Source organism: Phasianus colchicus, chromosome 14 (genome assembly GCF_987193195.1).
Source record: "Phasianus colchicus chromosome 14, bPhaCol1.hap1.1, whole genome shotgun sequence".
NCBI lineage: Eukaryota > Metazoa > Chordata > Aves > Galliformes > Phasianidae > Phasianus > Phasianus colchicus.
The window spans coordinates 9609342-9633161 of record NC_143449.1 but is presented as its reverse complement, the minus strand read 5'-3'; the positions used below and the strand labels follow the sequence as shown (position 1 = coordinate 9633161).

The following is a 23820-nucleotide window of genomic DNA, read 5'->3' as shown; positions in this document are numbered from 1 at the left end:
GTGACAATTGCTGCATGACCTAAGTGGTACTGAGGCAATGTTTGGCAGAGGAAGGCACAGACCATTGCCAGCTCTAAAGAAACCTACCATCTCAGCTTGCAATATTACAGTTTAAATGACAGCACACAGAATCCTCTAGCACACAAAACAAAGCACAACTCCTATTTGTCCATGCCACCACAAAATCTGGGTACATCGGAACTGTACCACGCTTCTGCTACACTACAAGAATTTGGCCCTTCTTCAGCACCAAGGCGTCCTCTGCTACCTGCAACACTACCATTGCAGGAGCCTACAGCAAATCCAGCAGGACTACAGCCCCTGCAGTACTATTACAACATGCCACCCATTCAGCTCAGCACCAGAGATGCATCTTTGCTGTGTTTTGGCAGACTTCAATATTCAGAAACCTTAAATATTAGGATGTAGCATACTCACACACACATCTGGATACTGCAGTGCTGTGAATCAGGAGATAGTTGAGGCTAGAGGGACACCTCTAGTGTTACAGTACTGTAATGTCTTGTCATACTTACATCATATAACCCAGAAACCTCTGACTATAGGTTCTGAATACTTGAACCTTTAAAACCTTTGCTATCCAGATACATAGAATAGACTGACTGGAAAATATCTTTATATCATTTTTTTCCCCATTGAATGTAGTTGCCAACAAAGCAGAATAATTTCAGATAAATATGAAAAATGCTTATATATTTTAAGAGAATATGTGGTAGTACGACATCCATAGCAGAACTCGCTCCTTAAAAACTTGAGTTTTAAAACTCAAGACAAGCATCTCAATGGAAAATCCTCTCCAGGTGTGTATTATGTTTCCTGCCTGCTATTGCAGATGTACTGCTGGTCCACTGGAAAGCAATCAAAGGCCAAGAGATGTGCCCATGTGTCCTGTAGCCTAAGAAGCTGCTGTCTCTCATACCAAGTCTATCCATCTATGCTGCCTTCTTTCACCAACTATGTTCAGCACACAGCAGAATCACCCATGTATTAATGTGTGTGGGTTATATTGATTTGGGATTCAGCTAGTCACATTCATACTGCAGTGAAAACAGGACTACAAAGCCTGATCAGGACAGATTAATCTACAAAATTCCTCTACATGGGCCATTGCAGACATTCCTGATAAATGGAATCTTTAACATAGTGGAGAGAATGGTGCACCCCTGATGGTGGCATAACAGGCTGTCGGATGATCTTTTCTGGACAAAAACACCCTTACACACCTGTAATGGCATTGCGAAGTCACAGCTTGAAGCAGTGATTGAGCACCTGATGGGAAGGCAGGGCCAACCCAGGGTTGCTCAGGTGCATGCAGCATACCTGAGTAACTAGAAGGGGTGGAACCAAGGATCCACCCCTTCCCAGACCTCTTTTAAGGGTTGGCAGTAGGAGTAAGGGCATCTTACTGAAGCTTTCTGCATACCTGAGGTCTTCTGAAGGTAAGCAGTTCTTCCCCCCCCCCCCCCCCCCCCCCTATGGCTGTTGCATTTGAGCTAACTGTCATTTGCTGTGGCTTGGGGTCCTGCTGCTCTGTTGTCTTGTTATGCTTTCCCTTGTGTTATGAAACCCAAACCACCTTTTTCCTTGGTTAAAAGAAGATTTAAGATGCTTGCAGCTCATAGCTTTCCAGGGACATACATTGCATCCCTGTTGAGCAGGGATAACTTCTTTGTCTAACAAGACAATTTGGTTTCTTAGATTTCAATCAGACTTCAAGAAGTTAGGAGGTATCCTGTCTGCTATCTCCCTGTAATCTCCAAATGATCAGCTGATTGCTGGCACTCCCACCAGGCAGCAGCGTAGTGAGAGGTGATGATAGAGCAGTAGGGAACAGGAGGCAATGAAGTGAAATATCAAGGTTAGCTTTGCCAAGGATCCTGCACCAGCCACTAACCTCTCTGCACTGCGGACTGTTGCCCAGCAAAATGTATCACCAGTCCCACAAATATCACTGCTTTAACACCTTGTATATCCCTGCAAGCAGTTCTTTATGGAAGCCTTGCTTCTTATGCTAGCCCTCCACAATAATCCTCTTGTAACTTTTCAACTTGTCACCAGGTTTATAAAACTTTAAAGCTAGTGCTATAACAAACTGAAACAATGTTATTGCAGATGTAGGAGAGCATCTCGGGATGAATAAATTATAGGAGCCACAAAGAAATCACGACGACAGCGGCTGCATGCTCCAAGTTGCTTATGGTGTGCAGATACACAGGGGGAGCAGGCTTAGGAACACATGGAGCATAGGGCAGGGAAATTGAAGCATTATGAAAGATAACCATCTCTTCTTCTAAATGCATACAATGCATCTAGTTGTTTCACTTATTGAAATCCTTCATGAATGCTTGAAGGGAGTCTGAACTGTCTAGTACTGGGAAAAGTACATCTCTGAAGATGAGGGAGGCAAGGCTGCAGGTGGAAATAGAAGCCTCCACTCCCACTCTGCAGAAAGTGTCCAGATTGGGCCAGTTCTCAGCTATCTGCTGGAAGGGCATGCTCCTGAAGCAGTTGGTGCTGGATACCATCAGAGCAGCATCCAACCAAGATAACTTCTCCAGCCTGTTCCCTCAGAGGCTGACTAGGAAGTACCATCCTTTTGTTCTTAGCAGATCCACTGAGCTACAGAACATCATTATGAAGGTGTTACTCTTCTCAGACTGCCTTTAAAACCCCAACTTGCAAATTCATACAGAATCCTAGAATTCTCCCATCAGGCCTTTCATTTTCATGGATCAGCACCTCCCAGAGGATCTTCCACTTGATGAGCCCTCCCCCCCAGTACCTACTTGGCCTGACCCCTGCCACCTTTTCCCAAGCACTTCAATTGATGTCACTGATCTTGGCTCAGCAAATAATCCTTCTAATCAATGACAAGAACAGAGGCTGCAGCTCAGCATTGCTTAGCAGAGCTAAGAGGAGTACACAGCAATAAAGCATTGCTTGAGCAAGTGAGCTTGAAAATACGGCTGACCACACACAGTTAGCAGCTGTGGTGAATGAGATGTCATTTTTTAAAATAAGGACAATGGTTTTGGTCCCTTATGATTAGGAGATCATTACAAAGCCAGCAGTGCACCTAGGAGCCTCTTTTAACCCAGTGTGACTCCATCTGCACTGTACCATGTCATGGTGTCAGGGCACAGCCCTCAAGAAGATAAGATGCTTTGCCTTTGTACAGCAAGGGACCAGGAGACACTGAGCTTGTACAGGCTGCTGCAATGCATTCTGTGGTGTCTGGGAACTTCCAGTGTAATGACACAGTTGTGTTGTCTTTGCGTAGCCCTGTAGCCTCCAGGATTAAATGTCATCACATAATCATTTCAGCAATACCATTCTCATGGGAGTGGAGGCAAAGAGTGTCACTTAGATCGTGGGTGGAGCTGCATTCCTCCAAAGCACCACATCCAGCCAAAGTCCTGTAGAAAACAACTTCTTGAATCACGCTATGGCCAGGCACTGGCAGCACTTGTTCCCCACCATTGTGCAGCCAGTAAATGCCAGGAGTCCCAGGGATAGGCACATGGGAGAGCTGGGGGTTCTCCTCAGCCTGCCCAACCCATTGTTCCAGAAAGGATGTCTGAGGATTAATTAATTATCCTACAAGGGGCAGTAAGTAATAACACTCCTTGTGGAACAATAGAAGCTATTTGGTTGCCATGACAACTCAGCTCCACTTGTGTGCCTTTAATTTATTCATTGCACAGTCCCTTCCCCAATCACACACAGTGCCAAAAAATGCCTTGTTTTTCTTGCCAGTCACCATGTCCAGAACAGGGGTAGGACATGGCCCTTTCCCCGGGGCCTCTGTCACCCAGAATGATGCACGTAAATCTCTTATGCCTGGAAAACTGCATCCCGTGAGATTCTGCTCCCTGTAGGTTTGATTTTGATTCTCATCATTTAACCCCTTCTTACAGATCTTGATCTTGAGTGGGTTCTCCTGCAAACATAGGCAGGAAAGATGACCAGGAGTTTGTGTTTGTCAATCCCTACGGAAAGCCAGGAGAGATGATCAGAAGCATGGAAGCAACATGCCATGGCAGCATCAACGGCATGTGGCATAGGCAGTGCGTAGTGCTTGCTCTGGTTACAGCCATGCCATGATTACTAAAACACTCAGTGTCCATCAGCAGTGCTGCCCACATTCTGTAAGACCCAGAGCGATATGCAGATGAAGGTTGGTGCTGGTTCAGCCTGCTCTCCCCTACACTTCACAGAGGTTTCTCTACAATCTCAATCATACATTTTTGCCCCAGCAGTCCTCCTGCAGAGGAAATATGGTGTTCACTGGAAAGGGAAGTGCATTGCTCTCATAAGGAAAGGGTTGAAAGTATTGCTGAGAGAATGGCTGCTAGCACAGTGTACAGCATGCCTGACTACAGCAGCTGTATGGCAAAAGACTTGAGAAGACCTTACAGTCCATGGACACTCCAGCAGGAGCTTCATCTTGAATCTGAAGCATTTGGCTCTCTTCTGATATCTATACAGGAAGATCAGGGTAATTGTAGCACTTAAGCTGAGAATACATCCTTCACTTCCTGCAATTACACTTGTGCAATCTGGGGTCTTATACAACATTTCCAGACCCCAAATTTTTCATCCTGGCTTTAGCAAGGAAGGTGACAGCTGCTGCATAGGAGAATTCAGGTCCAGCTTGAGACTGGGGGAGGAGGTGACTTAATGCTGAGCTTTGTCCTGACAGGCAGGATAGATGGAACTGGGTTAAGCCATCTGCCTTTTCGAAGTTGAGCTTAACCTCAAGCACAGTTACCCAATGCAATAGGGACTGAGAGCTTTACCTGAATTTTTGTACGTGCACACTGCTCAGTGTCACTATTAACACTGAGGTGTAACATGCCATACAGAGAATGATAGTAAAGGTTGGGCTAGAGAAAACAGGGCAGGGGAGTCCAGAATCAGATAAATAGAACAGGAGCATTGGGAGATCAGGATTTTAACAGTCTTGAACAGCAAGAGCTCTAAGCTGGCCTAGGGTACCCTGTATGGGTCAGGACTGAGGAATAGGACAGCTGCTGCTGAATGGTCCCCATCCATCCTCATGGCATGCAGAGGGACTCAGAGGAAAAGCCTCTGGGCAGGAGGGAGGAAGGTAGGTCTAGGTGACAGATCAGTGCAATGCAACGGGGTGAAATCTGTTATCTGAGCAGAGAACATTTTTCTTCAGTGGTAGGAAAAGCTCCAGATTATAAATGCCACCCCAAGCAAGCAGATTGCCCTAAGATGTCTCCCTTCCCAGTATAGATCTCCAAAGAAATGCCAAATCACTACCAGCGAGCAGACAAAGCCTGTTTTTCAACTTTGCAGTCACTGACTGTAAAGCTACTTTTGCTTTTGTTCCACTAGAAAAATACAAGCATCTACTTTGAAGGAGTCAGCATTAAAGGCTGGAGGAAACAACTGGCACAAAATGATAAGTGATGAGAGTCTGCTCTGGATAAGTTGTAACTAGCTCCAGAGATGCTAGCCAAGTTTCTTCATCCACATACTGACAGATGACACTGAGGATGCTTCTCTGAGCTAGTGAATGCTAACCTTTCCAGGACTTATTTCATCAGGAAGCAAACTACACTCCTTCAATTACATCACAAATACTACCAGCAGATACAGGCATGTACCAGAGGTCCATCACACCAGCCTTGCTTTGTGAGGGCTTAATTTCAGAATTGTTTTGGTCAGGAGCTGGGCTGTGGTGCCAGTTGTGACACAGGGCAATTAGTGGGTGGAAAGAGCAAGGCTCAGACAGAAACCAGAAAAAAAATTTGGAGACTTCATTTAGTACAGCCCAGTGATGTGCTGAACTTTCTTTTTTATCATGCTGCACATGAAGAAATCATGCTTGAATTTTTTATGCTTTAGTGATGAAGAACTGTCTCAAGCCATAGTACAACATTTCTCATAATCCTATGTCCAATGAGAAAAAAAAACACATTTTGTATCAGACAATTACAACCTTTCTCCAACAACTTCCCAACAGGTTTCAGGGAAGATCTGCAGGAGGAGCTTAAGGAAGAAAAGCTGTCTGGCCTTCTTTTCATCAGGGCACCCTGACAGCTCAGGTGACTCCAAGGAGGCATTGTCTTGGATGTGCATCTCAACCAGAAAGAGGTAAAACATTTTATTAGCCTTTTGTTCTGCTTGTTTTTCATCCCAAACTCACCATGTTGACTTCAGAGATCTGGTCAATGCTGGAGATATGGATGCTCATTCCCACTGTGACAGGGTTACCTGAAACACAAACAGACTAGGTTAGGACCATATCCAGGCTCTCTCCTCCTGCTTGCTATTACAGCACTGACTAGAAATGTATGGATATGATTTGAAGCAGCCTCACATTCTGCAAGTATCCAGAATTTCAAAGTCACATGTGCTGAGATTATTAGAGAAGAATAGATTTGTCTAACTCCCAGCTTGATTCTTTAATTCTTGGAAGTTAATCACTCCCCCTAGTTATACAATTATCTCTGGTTATTCCAAATAACACCTTCAGAGACATCAGCAGGCTCTCAGAGGTCTTGCAGAAGGTGTTGCTGATTGACTATACACAGAACACAGCAATCAAACCCATGCGATACATGGGCAGGAAAGATACTCCAGCTCACTTCTCCATCCTCCTGCCAGCACTGCCGTACCAACCAAAGCCCAGATGAGTTTTAATACCCAAGACACCAGACAAGTAATGGAAACAGATCCATTAAGTTAGAAACTAGCATATCTACTGTGGCTTTTCAGAGAAGCAAAGAGTAGTGCTGGAATTAGAGAACAAATTCCCCATTTTGCCATTGGCATGAGGGTACACCATCCCTCACTTAAGATGTGTAAAATGATTTGCAGAGAGATGCACATCTGCTGCTAAAACTAGCACAGGCTCTACCTACAGCAGCTGGGGATGGGATTTCTGAGAGCCACCAGTCCCCTGTCATCCCCACTGCTCCACAGTCAAACTCAATTCCACTGCAGACAACAGCCTTCTCACATGTGCCAGGTAGAAAATGCTTCCTTGCAGTGTAGTACAAGAGAGGGAAAGGCAAGCAGTTCTGCCACTCAAGGTGTTAACTCTTCCATGGACTCATTAGTAGATCTAAGAGCTGAAATATTTACAGACAATCATGCAATGGCTTAGAAAGTAATTAGGAGATTGGGGTAGAGGGGAGAACCACACAACTGGAAATGAAGTGATTTTTTAATTATATGTTTCCAGAAGTAGGGAAGTAGTGTCATTAGGGCTGCCTTGTGATTGGGTGTACTGTTAACCAAGACCCTCTGCTGCAAATTAAGCAGCATTATCTTTTAATGGAATATGAACAACACTGAAAACATCAGAATCAACAACTGTAATTAGACCCTGCTAGGCAAATCCCCTGAAAGAGGCAGTGCTCTTCTGCAGCACTCCTGGCTCGCTGTCAGTGGTGCCAGGGACAGGGTGCTCAGGAGACCTTGCAGAGCCTCCAGAAATCCCCATGCAGTTTAGGCTCCCAGCCACATCCTTGTATTGCTCTGCTCATCTATTACAAAGGAACCAGGTGGGAAAATAACCACAAGTTACTCTGTGACAGCCAACCTCCTCGCATCCTGCACTGTGCCAGAGGCTGACAGCAGCACCAGTAAAGCACTTCAGGAAGTCTCACTTCAAGTAGTTTGTCTTTTTTTCCGCACTCAGGACCTTGTAGTGGTAGCAGCTATAGCAGGAAGTATCACTGCCCTGAAGACCTTACTGACTAATTGGCTGCAAGAGGAAAGATGGGGCTGTGTCAGGGCTGCAGCAGAGCTGGGGAGAAGCCAGCTCCTGACTCCTGAGCCCCACTGCATGCCAGCGTTGTTTCCTCCAAGAGATGCCCTGCTGTCTTCTTTGCTTCCAGTTTGTCAATACTGGTGAATGTGATACTGTGGTTGGGTGTCCTTTCCTTTCTTGGTGCAAAGAAAAAAAAGCTTTTCTTCACCCCTGCTGTGCAAGAAACCCACTGAAACAACCGGTCTGGGTGGCAATAGGAAGCACTGACAGCGGTGATATGCAAATATTTGTCAAATGCAGAGACTATCCAATCTAATCTATCTGTCTAGACATTTGTGCTGTGTTCATCACCATGGTATCTGAGTGCCTGGGGTCATGCAGTGACTCAGTGTCAGAGCTGTGGATAAGATCCAGACCTTCCAACTCCCAGCTCCAAGACAAGTGCTGGAGCGGAGATCGGTTGTGCTGCTCCCCATCAGTCTGTGCTAACCCGCACCCAGAGCTTGTGCCCAGTCAGCAATGTTCCCAATGGCCACTCTGGGCACTGCCAAGACCTCTACACCCCATCCATCACAGCAAGTGGGAGGCTCCACAAGCTACTTCCATCCCCTGGGGTGTGGATCTGTCAAGCATTCCAGAGATGAAGGTATGCAAAGATCTATACTGCATCTACCCTTGGCTTGATTGCCAGGAAGCCATTTTACCTCCATTCCAATTTGGAGACTGCCCTTCCATCTCTTCAGTGCATACACAGCCAGCAGGAAATACTCGCCCTACCTCTTACCACAGCCCAGAGAGAAACTAGATCGGCTGCTGTCCAACATTCAGGCTGTAAGTAGTACACAGAATAAACAAAGGACATCAATTCTGCCAATGTTAATAGCTTCAGGCAAGAGGGATACAAAAAGTAGGGTATTTAAAATACAGGATAACGTCATCTGAATTTGTTCAAAAGGCAGAGCTCGGCATCTGCAGATCTGAAAAGATGCAAAAGAAAACCTGATATTAAAGATTTATGCTTTTATCTGCAAACTAGACCTTTACCCCTAAGAGAAAATGTTTATGCCTTGGAAAGGTTTGTAGGCAAGTTCACAAGTGAGGGAGAGTGAGAAACTCTGCCTCTTCCACCAGTGAACAGCACCGCCACGCATCTCCATTTCTCACCACCACCACTGGAGAAGTCACCAACATTTTGTCCTCAAAGCAGTTTGACGTCTGTGAAAAATGTTCTCAGGGGAAGTTGGAAGGAAAGCAGACAAAAGAGTTATAATAAAATCAGTCCTTTTTCTGCAAGTGATACTTGTCAAATACAAAAACAGCCAAGGTAGAGAACAAGTTGTGCTAATCTGCAATATTTTTCCAGCAACCAGTTATTACTTTCACATTTTATTTTATAATGTTTTAAAGCCCCAGAACCCAGCATCGTGTTGCTACAGAAGCCACCCCTATGGCACAACTGCAGAGGAAAGATTGTGTTCCCAAGCCTGTCTGTTTTCACTGCAGCCAGGGGTGATGGCAGCCTGGATCAAGGCATTTCTTCCAGTTTTCAGCCTTGTAGTTCAGCTGCAGGAGGAAGCAAAATCTATAGCACAAAATTCAGTGTACGTAATGTGCCTCCAAACACAATAAGGTGACTTGGGCAGCAGGACTGCACCATGGTTCACACCGCCCTTGCTTCACTCCTAGCCCAGAAAGTTAAACTAGAGCAAGTTTAGATTTCTCTGCCATTAGATTTCCAACTACAATATAGAAACAGTCAAAGACTCGAGAATGGTGAGCAGTCAAATGGAACTTATATTATTATCTACTAAAGCCACATCACTTTTATAAACTACAGCCAGTGCTTTGAGGAGCCTGGTTCATGCATCTCTGAGTATGTGAACCTGGCATTGCTGGCACAGCAAAGGCTTGCAGTTGCTAAGGGACAGGCTTCAGCCTCAAGTCTACCCTCCAGCCCAAACTACTGGAAGAAAGGGTTGACAAGGATCTTGGGAGGTTGCACAGCCCATATCCTTCACAGAAGCAGACTCAAGTAAACTTAAAACTTCTTTAGTGGAAGCTTTCTTTAAAACCACCAGTATCAGAAATTCCCTTGCTCCCCTGGACAATCTCCTGCATTTGACTGCTCTGAGAAAGCATTAGTTGAATATCCAAATTAAACCTTCTCTGCAGTACAAGCGTAGTTGATTGTCTCATCATCTCCCACCCTCCCTTCCCCCCACCAATGATAGTGAAAGAATAAATCAATCATCCTTCTTTGACAACAGCTTTTATGTACTGTGAAACTTATGTACTGAGAAACCATGACATCCTTCTCCCTCACCCACTAATACCGTCTTTCCTAGATTAAATGCACCTGAGTTCTCCAACCTCTCCTTGGAGGTCATGTTTTCTAAAGCTCTAACAATTAGTGCTGTTCTCCTCTGGCCTTTTGCCAATTTGTCTACATCTCTATTTTAAAGGATGGTAGCCAGACTCTGAAGTAAAAATGACATGTCATCAGCACAAAGGGGTAAAAAGCAAACTCCAATGTATAGCATTCTCCTAAACCACTTTGGGTATATTGCTGTCCAGAAACCACTCCAAGCCCACTGCTCCCATTCTGAGACCTGCTTGCTTTGAGAAGGAGTTCAGAGATATTAATGGGGCAGCCCTGTTCTTAACATTCAAGTGCATCACATGTAGAAGACAGGGAATGTAGCACTGTCTTTTGGCCAACAGTGAGGCTCATCCAGCACAACTATATGCATGAGTCCCAGTGTTCCCTGCTCGTACCCTGCCTGTGGCATTATCAGTCTCCAAGATTGCCTGGGAAGATCATAGAGTAGATCCTCCTAGAAGATATTTTAAGGCACATATGAGACAAAGAAGTGATTCAAGACAGCCAATGGCTTCACCAAGGGCAGATCTTGCCTGACCAATCTGGTGGCCTTCTATGATAGAGTGATGGCTTCAGTGGATGGGGGAAGGGCGATGGATGTCATCTACCCAGACTTCTGCAAAGTCTTTGATGTGGTCCCTCACCACATCCTTCTCTCTAAACTGGGGAGGTGTGGATTTGAAGGATGGGCTGCTCGATGGATCAGGAATTAGTTATCTGAATGGTTGTGATTAATAGTTCTGTGTCAGGGTGGAGACTGGCCACAAGCAGTGTCCCTGAGGGGTCGGTCTTGGGACTGGTGCTCTTCAATGACAGACAATGGCATCAAGTGCACCCTCAGCAAGTTTGCAGATGACACCAAGCTGAGCGGTGCAGTCCATACACTGGAAGGAAGGGAAGCCATCCAGAGGGACCTGGGCAGCCTGGAGAAGTGGGCCCATGAAAACCTAATGAGGTTCAGTAAGGCCAAATGCAGGGTGCTGCATTTGGGTCAGGACAATCCCAGGTATATACAAACTGGGGAAAGATCTCCTCCAGAGCAGCCCTTGGAGAAGAACTTGGGGGTCATGGTGGAAGAGAAGCTGGACATGAGCCAGCAGTTTGTGCTTGCAGCCTGGAAGGCCAACTGTGTTCTGGGCTGCATTAAAAAAAAGGTGGCCAACAGAGAGAGGGAGGTGACTGTACCCCTCTACTTGGCTCTTGTGAGGCCCTATCTGCAGCACTGCCTCCAGGTCTGGGGCCCCCAGTACAGGAAGGACGTGGAGCTCTTGGAGCGGGTCCAGAGGAGGGCACTGAGATGATCAGAGGGCTGGAGAACCTCTCCTATGAAGAAAGGTTGAAGGAACTGGGCTTGTTTAGCTTGGAGAAGAGAAGGCTCTGGGGAGACCTCATTGTGGCCTTCCAATACTTGAAGGAAGCATATAAACAGGAGGGGGAATGTGTGTTTACAAGGTTGGATAGTGATAGGACAAGGGGAAATGGTCTTAAAATGAGACAGAGGAGGTTTAGGTTAGATATTAGGAGGAAGTTTTTCACACAGAAGGTGGTGATGCACTGGAACAGGTTGCCCGAGGAGGTTGTGGATGCCCCATCCCTGGAGGCATTCAAGGCCAGGCTGGATGTGGCTCTGGGCAGCCTGGTCTAGTGTTTGGCATCCCTGCACATAGCAGGGGGTTGAAATCATTGATGATTTCATAGATGATCATTGTGGTACCTTTCAACCTAGGCCATTCTATGATTCTATGATTCCCGCAGTAGCATTAGAACTGCTTTAAAGACTTCTGCCAGAGAAAATGAGTTTTCAGACACCAAATCTGTGCAAAGAACAGGTCTGTGTCCTGTGTCCATAATCCTCTGTCCACGCATGCTCTCCAGAAACCAGAGGACAGCAGTGGCACTAGAGCCCAGAAGCAGCAAGTCCCAGACAAGGTTGCCCTGTGTTGGCTGGCAGAAATGTTTCTGCAAAAGCAGGGCAATACAGGCAGACATGGAGAGGGCAAGGTTTCTTGTTAGATGCCACTATAGGACTGCAGTGCCTTACTTGCATTTTCAACGATTCCTCTGCTCCCACCTCCCTCCCGTCTTCCACCTCCAATTAGAGTATTCTCAGGCTTGCCAAAGGCAAGACAAGCACACAGATTAATTTCACTCCCAGGACTTTTGCCTTCAATATGACTCCCGCTTTGCTGAATGCAGGAGAACTGTTCAGTATCTACTTGCTCTTTCTCCAGGAAAAAGCTTGTCCAAGCCACTGCCCCTGCTTTGTTCTCAGCACTGGACCTCAGGGCAGCCTGGCTTTATGTTTACAACTTAAAACCGTGGCCTACGTCACTGCTACGTGCAGTGAGGAGCTGGTTATACAAGGCTGACAGACACTGTTAGTTAGATGGAGAGAGCTACCAGGTAATCAGTGGCACTGAATGGACCGGGGCTTGCTGCCCGGACCCAGCCATCCAGGCTGCCAAGAAATCCCACTCTGTCCTATCCAGAACAGCTTTCAGCCCAAAGACTACTCCACAGTTTCTTTTACATCTTCCCAGAAGATAATTTAAAGTCCCATGTAGTGCCTGAACACTCAGTTTCACCACAGGGGAGTCGCCCATATTACTGCCAGCACCAGGGTAATAGAAGTGTTCCTGTTTTTTCCCTCCACAACATTGGAGGAGTGTAGGAGGAGTTTACAAATTGTTATTTGGCTGTGCTGTTGAATCTCAACTGCTATAGGAGTTAGTGGGAGAATGTCTAGAAGATCATAGAATCATTGGAAAGGACACTTAAAGATCATCCATCCAGTCCAACTCCCCCACAATGAGCAGGGACACCTACAGCTCCATCAGGTGCTCAGAGTCCCATCCAGCCTGACCTTGAGTGTCTTCAGGCACGGAGAACCACCATCTCTCTGGGCAACCTGTGCCAGTGCCTCACCCACCCTTTCTGTAAAAAACTTCTTCCTTATATCCAGTCTAAATCTCCCCTCTTCTGGTTTGAAACCATTTCTCCTTGTCTTATCAGACAAGGGGATGCCATCCCAGCATGCAATACATCAAACAATGAAGATTCCAGTAATTTTCCCATTCTTTTTCTTTTAGCTTAGGTACAAATGCAGTATGCACCCCTCCTATGAGGACAAGCTAAAAGAGCCTGGAGAAGAGAAGGCTTCAGGGAGACTCTAGCAGCCTTCCAGTACCTGAAGGGAAAGCTGAGGAGAGACTTTTTATAAGGGCAGGTAGTGACAGGCAGGGGAAAATGGCTTTAAACTGGAGGAGGGTAGATCTAAATGAGATATTAGGATGAAATTCTTTACTGTGAGGGTGAGGAGACTCTGGAACAGGTTGCCTAGGGAGGCTGTGGATGCCCCCCTCCCTGGAAGCATTCAAGGCCAGGCTGGATGGAGCTTGGAGCAACCTCGTCTAGAGGGAGGTGTCCCTGCCTATAGTTGGGAATTGGAACTAGATGATCTTAAAGGTCCCTTCCAACCCAAACCATTCTATGATTCAGTACACATTAATCCTGCTGGATGAGCAAGGAAAGTTGACCGCATATCATGAAAGCACGAATGTTTTGGGAGCAGCTTTCATCCAGCATCTCTGATTTGTGGTGACATCTGGAAGTGCCAAGATCAGCAGAATCTCTTAAGCACCTACTTCAACTTTTCAAAAAAATTGAGGTTTAAATACCAACTAAACGTCCTCCAAACATTTTTCTTTTTTTTAATTCTTACTTCTATGACTCACTGTTGACCTCTCCCCCATCCACATCTAATAGCTGCGCAGTGAGCTTGCAAGGATCAGCACAACAGCCATCATTGCTATGAGCTATCATGCATCCAGAGGCTGATATCAAAACTCTCCTGATGCTTCTAGCAGGTCACTCCTTGATATCCATTGGATGTACAGGAGAAAATTGTACCATGACAATAGCCTTTTAGCCAGCTTTGTAGTTTACAAGAGAGATGGTCTCATGGCATGTTAACAGCTACAACATTTGCTACACTGTGAGGAAACAGAGAGGCAGAGGGACTTGTGCTAAGGAATCTTCTTGCTTCACATGAATAAAGAGTGGTAGTCTAGAGCTGGAAGTCAGAGCCCTGGTATCCAAAATATACAGATCTATCCATGCCTGCTGCTTCCCCATGGATTTAATCTTCTGCATGGGAGGGATGCCCATCACCACTGACTCATGGAGTTTGCAGCCACTCTCCAGGTAGGTCTGGCAGAAAACAGTTTCTTCTGCCTGACAGGCTTGCTGCATTTTGCCATGTTTCTTTAGGGACGTGGCTTGGCACATCTTGAGCTTTCACACAGAACAAGATTGTGCCTAGCCTTGCTAGGCTTCCATCCATCCAAATCAGATCAGGCACAGCAGAACCCTGTGTGAGGAGGCTAATGGGAATTTCCAGCCCACACTACTCTGCTCCAACAGAGTAACTAAAGTATGTACTTTCCTAAGTCATATGTCCTCCTGACACTAGCAGCCCATGAGCCAGGAGGGCTGGGCTAGTTTGTTTCCTGAACAGGTATTTGGCATATCCAAATACAGAAAAAATCAAGGGCTTAGGTAAAAGACAGGTTTACCTCCAAGTAAGCACTGAAGCTGATCTTTCAGCAGAGGGCCAAGAGATGCAGCACTTGCAAAGTATGCATATCTGACCACTCAGGTGCTACCCCCAAGATGCTCTCTGCAGACATACCCTATCAGTTAAACTTGATAATAGCTGCCACATTTCCATTATGTTGTCAAATGAAGCTGTCCCTGCAGATGTGAGTGGAGAGAATATTTTCTTGAGCAAGCTGTGCCTGCTTGTGAGCCAGTGCTGAGGGATCCTTCTGGAGGAACAATGCTTTCCCACTGCAGATGTAACACTCATTCTGCGACTGTTCTAGGGAAAGCAGAGAGCTAAGGAGCACAGTCAAGCACAATCCACAAGCACAGTGGATTACCTAATCTATCCCAGGGGTATTTTTAATGGATTAGTAGGTATTAGAGTGGGATATTGCAAATATCCCATGGAAATTTGGAAGTGAGAGACAACAATCAACCGGCTGCAAAAACAGTGTAAAGGTTGTCCCAGAGGTATCGAAGGATTACAGAACAAGCTAAATCAAGGCTGACTTTAAAAGATATCACTAGACAGCTTCCCAGGCTGAATAAAAACAAGATCTCAATGTACAGGCTTAAAAATGGAACAAGAGAGTAGACATCAACCTCACAACTTTTGTACAACTGGTGGACTCAATTCAGCAAAGCACCTTTACATGCACAGAGGACTTTCAGCATTAAGAAAAATCACCAACTTCTCAGAATATGATCTGGTTTTGGGAGAGACCTGGCCCAACATTGAGGAGATTTTTTTAAAGCTATTTCTCCCTCAGTGAGGAGGGTAGCCTTCCAAAGCCAGGCTTATCTCTTGCCTGAGTGATACGTGCTTGGTAAGATTACAGAAAATTGAGGGGAAAAGTTTTCAGGTTTATCATAAATTATTTGTCCTCATTTACAGACCTACAAAGCTGAATCACCTTACTAAATCTGATAGTTAACAATGTGACATCATTACTGGGACTCAAGCAATAAACTCTTAAAGAGCAACCTGACTAAGAACACCAGTTCCCACCCCTTGAAATAGGCAACACCCAGCCCAAACCACAGCAAGTTTACTTTGCAGGGATGCCATAGACACTGGTTTCTTTGTTAGGCCGAGTGCAGAAGGCAGATCCTGCCATCAGGAGATGAAGATGCAGTACTCTGTCAGAACAAGGATCAGTCACCCATTCTCCCTGTCCAGGGCACACACACTCAGACAGATCCCTGGCTTTGCATTCTACAGAGTAAATACATAGTTTGAAGGATTTTGCTTTTACATCCCTTTCTGCAGAGAAGGGTGCTCCTGTAAAACATTACATTTCCCTGCAGTGATACTAAGCTGGCTCTAGAAAAAGCAGAGGTACTGAATTTCCCAGACTCCTTCAGCTCTTAAACCCCTCCAAAAGTGGTAGTGGGAAGGCAACGGAGCTTCCCAAACAAGAATTTGTCGTAGACTGACAGCAGATCAACTGAAGCCAGGTATTTTTCCTCCAGCAGCAAGAACCATCAGACCCACACTGATTAGCCACCTCCACACTTCTCCACCTGATAAAACTCCCTCCTACCTCCGCTAAGATGCTGGCAGGCAAGTGCATCTCCCTGCAGGCCTGCACAGCACCTGGGCAGAGCTCTATTCACCTGAGGAAGCTGGGGAGGACTCAGAAGGAATCCATTTTTTCTGCTTTTGCTCAGGCCCTCATTGCTCTATCTACACTTCCAGCTAGGGCACCCCTTGTGCTCTCAGGGCCATCATCTTCCTCCTGCTTTCAGAGCTACCCAATCCCCAACTCAGAGAGTCTGGGAAGCCTTTGGTTCCCATTTCCTAGCCCACTGCTAGTTATTTGGCTTTCCAGGACTAGCAGACAGGAGTAGATCTTTAGAAAGCATCATCCACAGACATTTAGTATTTTGAGCCACACAAGAAGGAACTTATCCACTGGGGTCAAGCCTAGTATTGGATGCACCACACCATGACTCTCCTGCAGCAGCCTAACAGGCAGGAATACAGCAAACAACTGGGAAGACCACAGCACCAAACTACTATCCTCCTACCCACAGCCAGAAGGGGTGCTATAAATAAGGGGGGCATCCCACCCCGCCTCCTCCCATTGGGTAAGGCTGCCATGATGGCACAAAGTTGAGGCCATTTAGCAGTCATACCAACTGGCAGCTGTAGAAACTTCTCATACATTACCCATTAGTCTGCCTCATATCCATCTGACCTCTCAGAGCACTCCATCTGGCCTCTCAGAGAAAAGGTCCTGATCCACCTTTTCAACACTGGACTTTTGTTAGTGAATGCTCCTACATGGAAGATGCTTGCTTCTGTGATGCCCTGGAAACATCATCCTCCAAACAACTACAGACCTGGGCTGTATGTGAGTATGTGACCTCTCTAGGAAAACGCTCTCATACATTACCAAATCCTGAGCCATCTAATCCCCTTAGCTGAAAATGAGCCGAACCAAATTAATTTAAATGGGTTAACACAAGCTTCTCCATTCATATCAAATCCATTACTCTGTCTTGGAAGTATTTGTAACAACAACAAAATATCTGGACTTGACATTTTTAACAAAGTGACAACAAGAAGGTGTTTTCCTTTTCCCTCTATTTTCAGTCATTAATGAGTTAGTCACACTTCCTCATCACTTTTATAGACTTGTGTCTTTAAAGGATACCACAGTCTCTGATTTCTGGGTGAATCCAATAGGACATGCACAGCATGGGGAGAAAAAGAAAAGGGAAGAAAAACAATGAACAGGTCAGCACACATCAGATTTATGCAAAGAGCATACTCAGGGCTGAGACCTCCAGTGACAGTAGTGACAGCCCTGCTATGCCCAATGCCATACCTGTTGGTAGATGACTTGCTGGTGGTGCTTTATCCCACAGCATGATGCAAATTCAGTGGCTGGGGTCCCCATGAGCAAGATGGCCATTCCTTCCTTGTTACCTTTGTCAGGTGTTTGGTGGAGATACAGCATTTCTCAGTGCCTAGCTCATCCTTCCCAATACACTGCTATTAGGGCTCTAGCTGATGCTGACTTTGGACGCTGCCCACCACCACCCGTCTGTATCACACACCTGCTCCCTTCTCTCCCCTACCTTCCTGGGTATGTAGATCATCTTGGAGGTAGAGCTCTGGGGTCACACGGTGCCCCAGGCTTATGCACAGCGAAGGTCAGGATAATTTACAGTGCAAGTATTGCCATGAAAAAAAACAGTGAGTCAGGCCCAAAAATATAATGGAGTTCACATTGAAATCCTGAGCCTGAGTTAGAAATCACGAGAAGCAAAGCACATGCAAACAAGCCTCCCTCCTTCCATAGATAGATATGGGATTGTATGTTTTTATCTCCCGGTCTCTCGGTCAGGGATGTGCTTTGTTCAGGATCTGCTTTTTCTCCACATGAAGACAGAGAAAATCTTAATAACATAGGTGATGAGTGAGAACCGAAAGACTGCTATAGGAAGAAGGATCTATGTTTGTAAGTTGGTCAGTTTTGGAAGACTGATGCCCAGACTGGTGTTTCCAGCATTCTGCTAATTATCATTTTGCAAAACTGTCCTGGAGATTCATCAGAACCAAAGTTCCCAGGCCATCCCTTACCCCAGCACGTATTATTAAGAGATACAACCGCCATTTGTTCACCAAAATAATTGCTTTCACTCAGGATGCATGGATGAGCAAATCTTGCAGAGCTTTTACATATATATTCATCTCCATCAATTCATCAACATAATAATCACACATTATTAACTTGAGTACTCATCAGTTTTTTCTCTTCAGCTTCAAATCCTAGCAAGGAGCAAGCGTGCAATAGAAAAAAAAAGAACATGTAGAGGAGCTTCTGATGAATATTCTATTTTTGAAATGAAAGGAGAATAAGAATTAAAACTCAGATCATCACATATGCTCTCCCTCTCTTCTAAAAATATCCTGCCAACCCGAGACCCTTCCCCAGAAGCCAGCAGACCTAACACACAGCCTTGTTTGCCTTGTGGAGCTTCCTCTCTCTGTCTGGAGGAGGTTTTTTTCTTCATGGGACAATGTTCCACCAGAAGGTCCCATATAGAAGCTATGAGGCCTCCTGTCCTGGAGGGAAGGCTCTGGTGTTACACGTGGAGCTTTGGCAACTGTGCATTCCCTGCTGAGCTGCTCAGTGCAGAACCACAGTGCCTCTGCTGGACCTGCCTTTACCCAAAACACGAGCTATTCCTAACCTGAAAGAGACTTCTCCTGTCTTAAAGAAAGAAGTCTGCAGGTGGGTTGCCTGATTGAATCACAGAATCGTTAAGTTTGGAAAAGGCCACTAAGACCACCTAGACAAACCACCAGCCCATCACTACCATGTCAATCCGTAAGTGCCAATGCAGCCAACATGCAAGAGAAGAGCAAGAGAGCAAGAAGATCATCAGGAAGCTAACTGGTAGCTGAAAGGAGATGTGTTTGGAAAGATCTCTGGATGAGTAAAGCTTTCATAGCTGCACGGCACTACTGCAGTTATGACCCAGGGAAGGGGAAAGGGCAGTCTGGGGTTCTTACTTCCCAGCTGCCTGATGAGCCTTGGTTCTAAACACTGGCACTGGATGATAAAGTGTCATAGGTACTGGATAAGATACTTCTGGGTACCAAGGTACTTCTGCGTCATTGTTCTTGGTGGAAGTTGGTCTGTGTAGCAGACAAAAGCTTACTACTGCTTTTAAAGGCCAAGATAACCCTGCTGGCTCAGAGGTCTGAGTCTTGTTCTGGGCAGGGAATGGCAGGGTGTCTGTTCCAGCAGGCACTGACAGTCATTTTAGAAGCACACGAACAGGAGAGGCTGGAACTACTCTGAAATCTGGGACACCTTTTCCAATTTCTCTAGCATATGGCACAATCATACCCAATGAGTCTATTATCTGCCTCACGCCTTATTTTCCAAATATTCAGCCAATGACTGTTCAAAATCTTGTATTTTCTGAAAAGGCTGTGGGGAATACTCTCCTGTCTACCAGGAGGGGAACTATTTGTGAACAAAATGAATACCCACAGCATGTCAGAGCTTTTCCTATGGCCCTTCCTATGGACATTTCTCTGCAGCAAAAGAAGGGCACATGTACCCATTCCCTCTGCAGGTTTCACAGGCTATTTGGTGACCAAACAGTGGACCAGGACACTGACAGTGTTTGGGTCTGCTCTTCTGAATAAAGAGCAACAGAAGGAAGCAGATCTTTCCATTTCCATGCCTTGCTCTGCCCCAGGTTTTGCTGTGCCACCCCCAACAGGCTGCCGCCTCTTGGTGTCTATAGATACACAGTGGGGCTAGCAGAAGCCCATCAGCCCACAGGTGGGGAAGATCTGTTAGTCAATGTTTGTACAGCACAGAAACCTTGCTGCTATCTATCACACCGAGCCCATAATACTACCTGAGAACAAATTATATTCCTGCATAATCAAAATCAGACTCAGCTCAGCCCCGATTCAAGAATCCTTTTTGGCTGGTGATGATGTCCAGAGCAGAGAGAGCACAGCTTGATTTCCAGAGCCCAGGCTGAGCTGGCAGAGCTGGCAGGTAGAAATATCTTGTTTTGACTGGTAAACTGAGCAAATTTGACATGGAAACCACTGAGGGAGAATAAATATGGAACAACAAGATGTAATTTTTACAGAGGCTCTTTTCCAACCATAACTGTACTCCAAGCCATCCCAGACTTGAACTAAGAGGTCCTGAGGTCTGGGGAAGGAAATTCAAGCCATGGTAGGTTTGGCTGAGGCTCACCCCTGTCAGAAGCACAGACATCTCTAAGTGCACAATTACTTAACGGCGCTATTCCTTCAGGACTACAAAGAGCAGAAGAAATAGAAAGGAACAGAAAAGGGAGGGAGGGAAGATCAGAGAAGAAAAAGAGTTTTTAGCTCTGACACAGAACCAAGAATAAATGCCAGAATCAGAAGAATAGCCTATAGGAATTGCATGATCAGTGTTCTCCAAAGCGGTCTGAAATTCATACCCTGCTCAAAGCAAATAGTGGTGCTCCTACAGCCTGGGAAGAAGGGCTGACTGAGCCAAGCTCAGCTGCTTTCCATTTAATGGGAACAGGATCAGTCATTGGATCAATAGAATACCTGTTTATTCGACAAATCTGTTCATGCCACAGAGCTCCACCATCCAGCATTCCTCCCTTTCTCACATACATGATGTGAATTCCTTTAATGGGCTTTATGCCATCATTAAGCACATCATTTGTCTTGTCCATGTTTCTAGTGATGTTTTTAACAAGTGCATGATATTTCACATGAAATATCAAGATATAAATAGACACTTAACAAACCCACCAAGGGCTATCTGCAAGAATGGATCTTAGTCTTCCACACCAAATGCTGTCACTATGGCTGAAGAACTGTGTTACATCAGTTCAGCCTGACACTTTAGTAGCCTTTTGCTTATTTATTTTTGAACCAGACACAGGTGAGAAAACTGACATGCACACACAGCCTGTGTTTTATATTTTGTGCTCTATGGGTTAAAAACATTCTTCTGCTTCATTGGGATTCTGGGATTCTTAAGAAACAAACAAGATGTGTATGTAAAGCTGCTCCAATGAACAGATCTAGGGCTGTGGGAATGTATTTTGAGTAATCAAAAGGACTTGCACTAGTGAGTTTTGCACTCTTTTTACATTTTGCTTGTAGTGACAGTCCCTGGAATGCAAGCTTACTGGCAGGAATAGCCTCAGAAATGGTTGGGTGCTATGTAGATATTAATCAAGGTGGAAGATGGGTCCAGGTGAGATGGCAAATATCCTCCAGACTTGCTATAAACAACAACCTACTTTTGATTAGTTAATTAATTAAGAATCATGGAAATTTTTATGCCAATCAGTAACTTGAATACATTGTAATCTGCAATAAAAGAGAAAAAAAATGTGTGACTAAGAAAAGAGGCAAAATTCCCGGAATCAATACTTTGCAAAAAGGATGATGACATCTTTCTTTTAGAGATAAAGAGATCTTAGAGCCCTTCACCAGCCATGGTGGCTGTGTCAGGGGTTGGATGGAGTGGCACAGAAAGACTGCACCAGCCCATGGGGACAAGGAAAGAGGAGGGCTACTGAATGCAGCAGTCCTACATGGAATTTGTCACAAACAGAAGAGTCAACGTCTGTTGCTTTGAAAGTGTAATGGTTTCATGGGTAACACTAAGCCCTCATATCTTTCACTGGATAATGAATCCAGTAAATAACACTAGGTGATACTGAGCATTTCTCTAGGGCAGGCATTCAGATTGCTCAGACACCCAAATCCAACATTACTTTGCACTGAGAGTCAGGAGAACCCATCTTCATTGCTGTCTTTGTCACACCACCGAGAGCTTCCTAACACTGAAAGATCTTCTGGGGCCACAGATGGATGCACAAGTATGTTCAGCATGCAACAAGGAGTCTGCAAGATATGTCACATTGGAGGTTGGGACTAAACATTTTAAAATATTACTGTGCCCAAGAAACAAAATGGATGAAACGTAAGTGAAATCATGCCCACTGCTGAATGGACATTATATAGGCAATTCTTAATTAGAGAGTTCACAGGATTCTTGTTCATTCCTCTTCCTTGTTCAGTAGAGGATGGATTTGCTCTAAGGATGATGTAGGATTATATACAGGAGGACAATATTGTCAGTGGGGTCCCTGGCTGCTTTGCTGAAAATCTTATCGCCATGCAGTGAGTGAGGGGGAGGCGTTCAGGAAAGGAAAGCTGTTTGTGTAGCTGTGTCCTGTTCTCCAGTGCTGGATGTGTCACAGTCCTATACCCAGATCTTATAGGTCGTCGTGGACTGCCTACTGGGGCATGCCTACTGGGACATGGGGCTGAGCACTCACAGCTGTGTCTGATATCAATAGGCACCATGCTTTGAACATGTCATGTGCTGAATGTAACACTGCTAAGCATTCTGGAAAATCGGGTGTTTTGGCTGGGTACCCCACAGCAGGGCTACTCTTGACTCCTCAGAGGGGAAGTGTGAAGATATTCACACTGTTCTTACATATTTGACAGCAGAAACTGAAACAATTAGTTCCGTAGGAGCATATCTCAGTATGGAGCAGACAAGAAAGCCTAAGCATAAGCTGGTGTCTGCATGCTTAGTCTGAGGCTTTGCATCAGATGTGCAGCTCACCAACTTCTCCTGGCTCAGTCTGTCCTAATCATTTTCCATGACCACTTCAGTTCATGCCCACTACCATGCTGCCAGCCTGTGCCCCTTTTGAGTGAGGGGAACATGAAGGAGCATCTCCATGTGTAACAGCATCATCCCCCGGGTGCTCTGTGGAGGTGTGCATGAGGAAGCAGTTGTTGGAGCTCTCCTCCAGACGCACCCTCACAAGGAGAACAAATGCAGAGCCAGGGAGCAACCTCGATTGTGGCTTTTCTACAGTCCCGAATATTTGACTTTACAGTCTCAAAGTCCTTTTCACAGTACGTACTTCCTATAAAAAGAGCAAAGTGAAAAAAAAAAAAAAGAAATCCCATAACGTGGCAATGTGTTAACATCCACATATGTCCCAAGAAGGACTGGATCCTTTCATTTCCTGCCACTTCAGCTAATGAAGTAAGACACAACAGCAGGAGGTTGTCATCTTCTTTCTGGATTAGCCCTAGAGAGGATGTGACCCATGGTCTGGAGCCAGAAGTCACATACATGGGGGAAGAAGCAGGGGCCGAGCAGCTGCAGCCAATTTACCAAGCAAGGACACACTTTTCTCTAAACCCTTTCCTTAGGAAGAAGAGTGGAACTACTGGTAGCTCTGGTGGCATATCTACCTTCGCTTTGGTCCTGGATGGCATGAGGGTTTGCTAATTTTTCCATACCTCTCTTTCTTCTGCTTACTCCTTTCCTGTTTTCAAACCCAGAGCTGCTCCCCATGGGTGTGGGGGAGGAAGGGTGATATCTCCCACCTTGGTGTCAAGCTGCGAAGTGCAGCAGGTTAATGTGTGTTCAGTTCTGAACAGTCTCTCCTGCGAACAGTGAAGGATGGCCATGGAGAAAAGGGTGCCATCCTGCTGGGACCCAATTCTGTTCCAAAGCTTGCAGAAGTGTTGGCT

General features: G+C 45.5%; 1 protein-coding gene across 2 annotated transcripts in view; it reads right to left on the bottom strand.

The window, feature by feature from the left end:
* The window catches only part of LOC116229698 (gamma-aminobutyric acid receptor subunit beta-4), a 65544-nt gene that overhangs the window by 32445 nt on the left and 9279 nt on the right, over positions 1 to 23820 (bottom strand). For both annotated transcript variants that reach the window (XM_031594352.2, XM_090150219.1), the window contains exon 3: positions 6200 to 6267. In XM_031594352.2, the coding sequence (XP_031450212.2) occupies positions 6200 to 6267 (68 nt within the window). The remainder of the gene's footprint in view (positions 1 to 6199; positions 6268 to 23820) is intronic.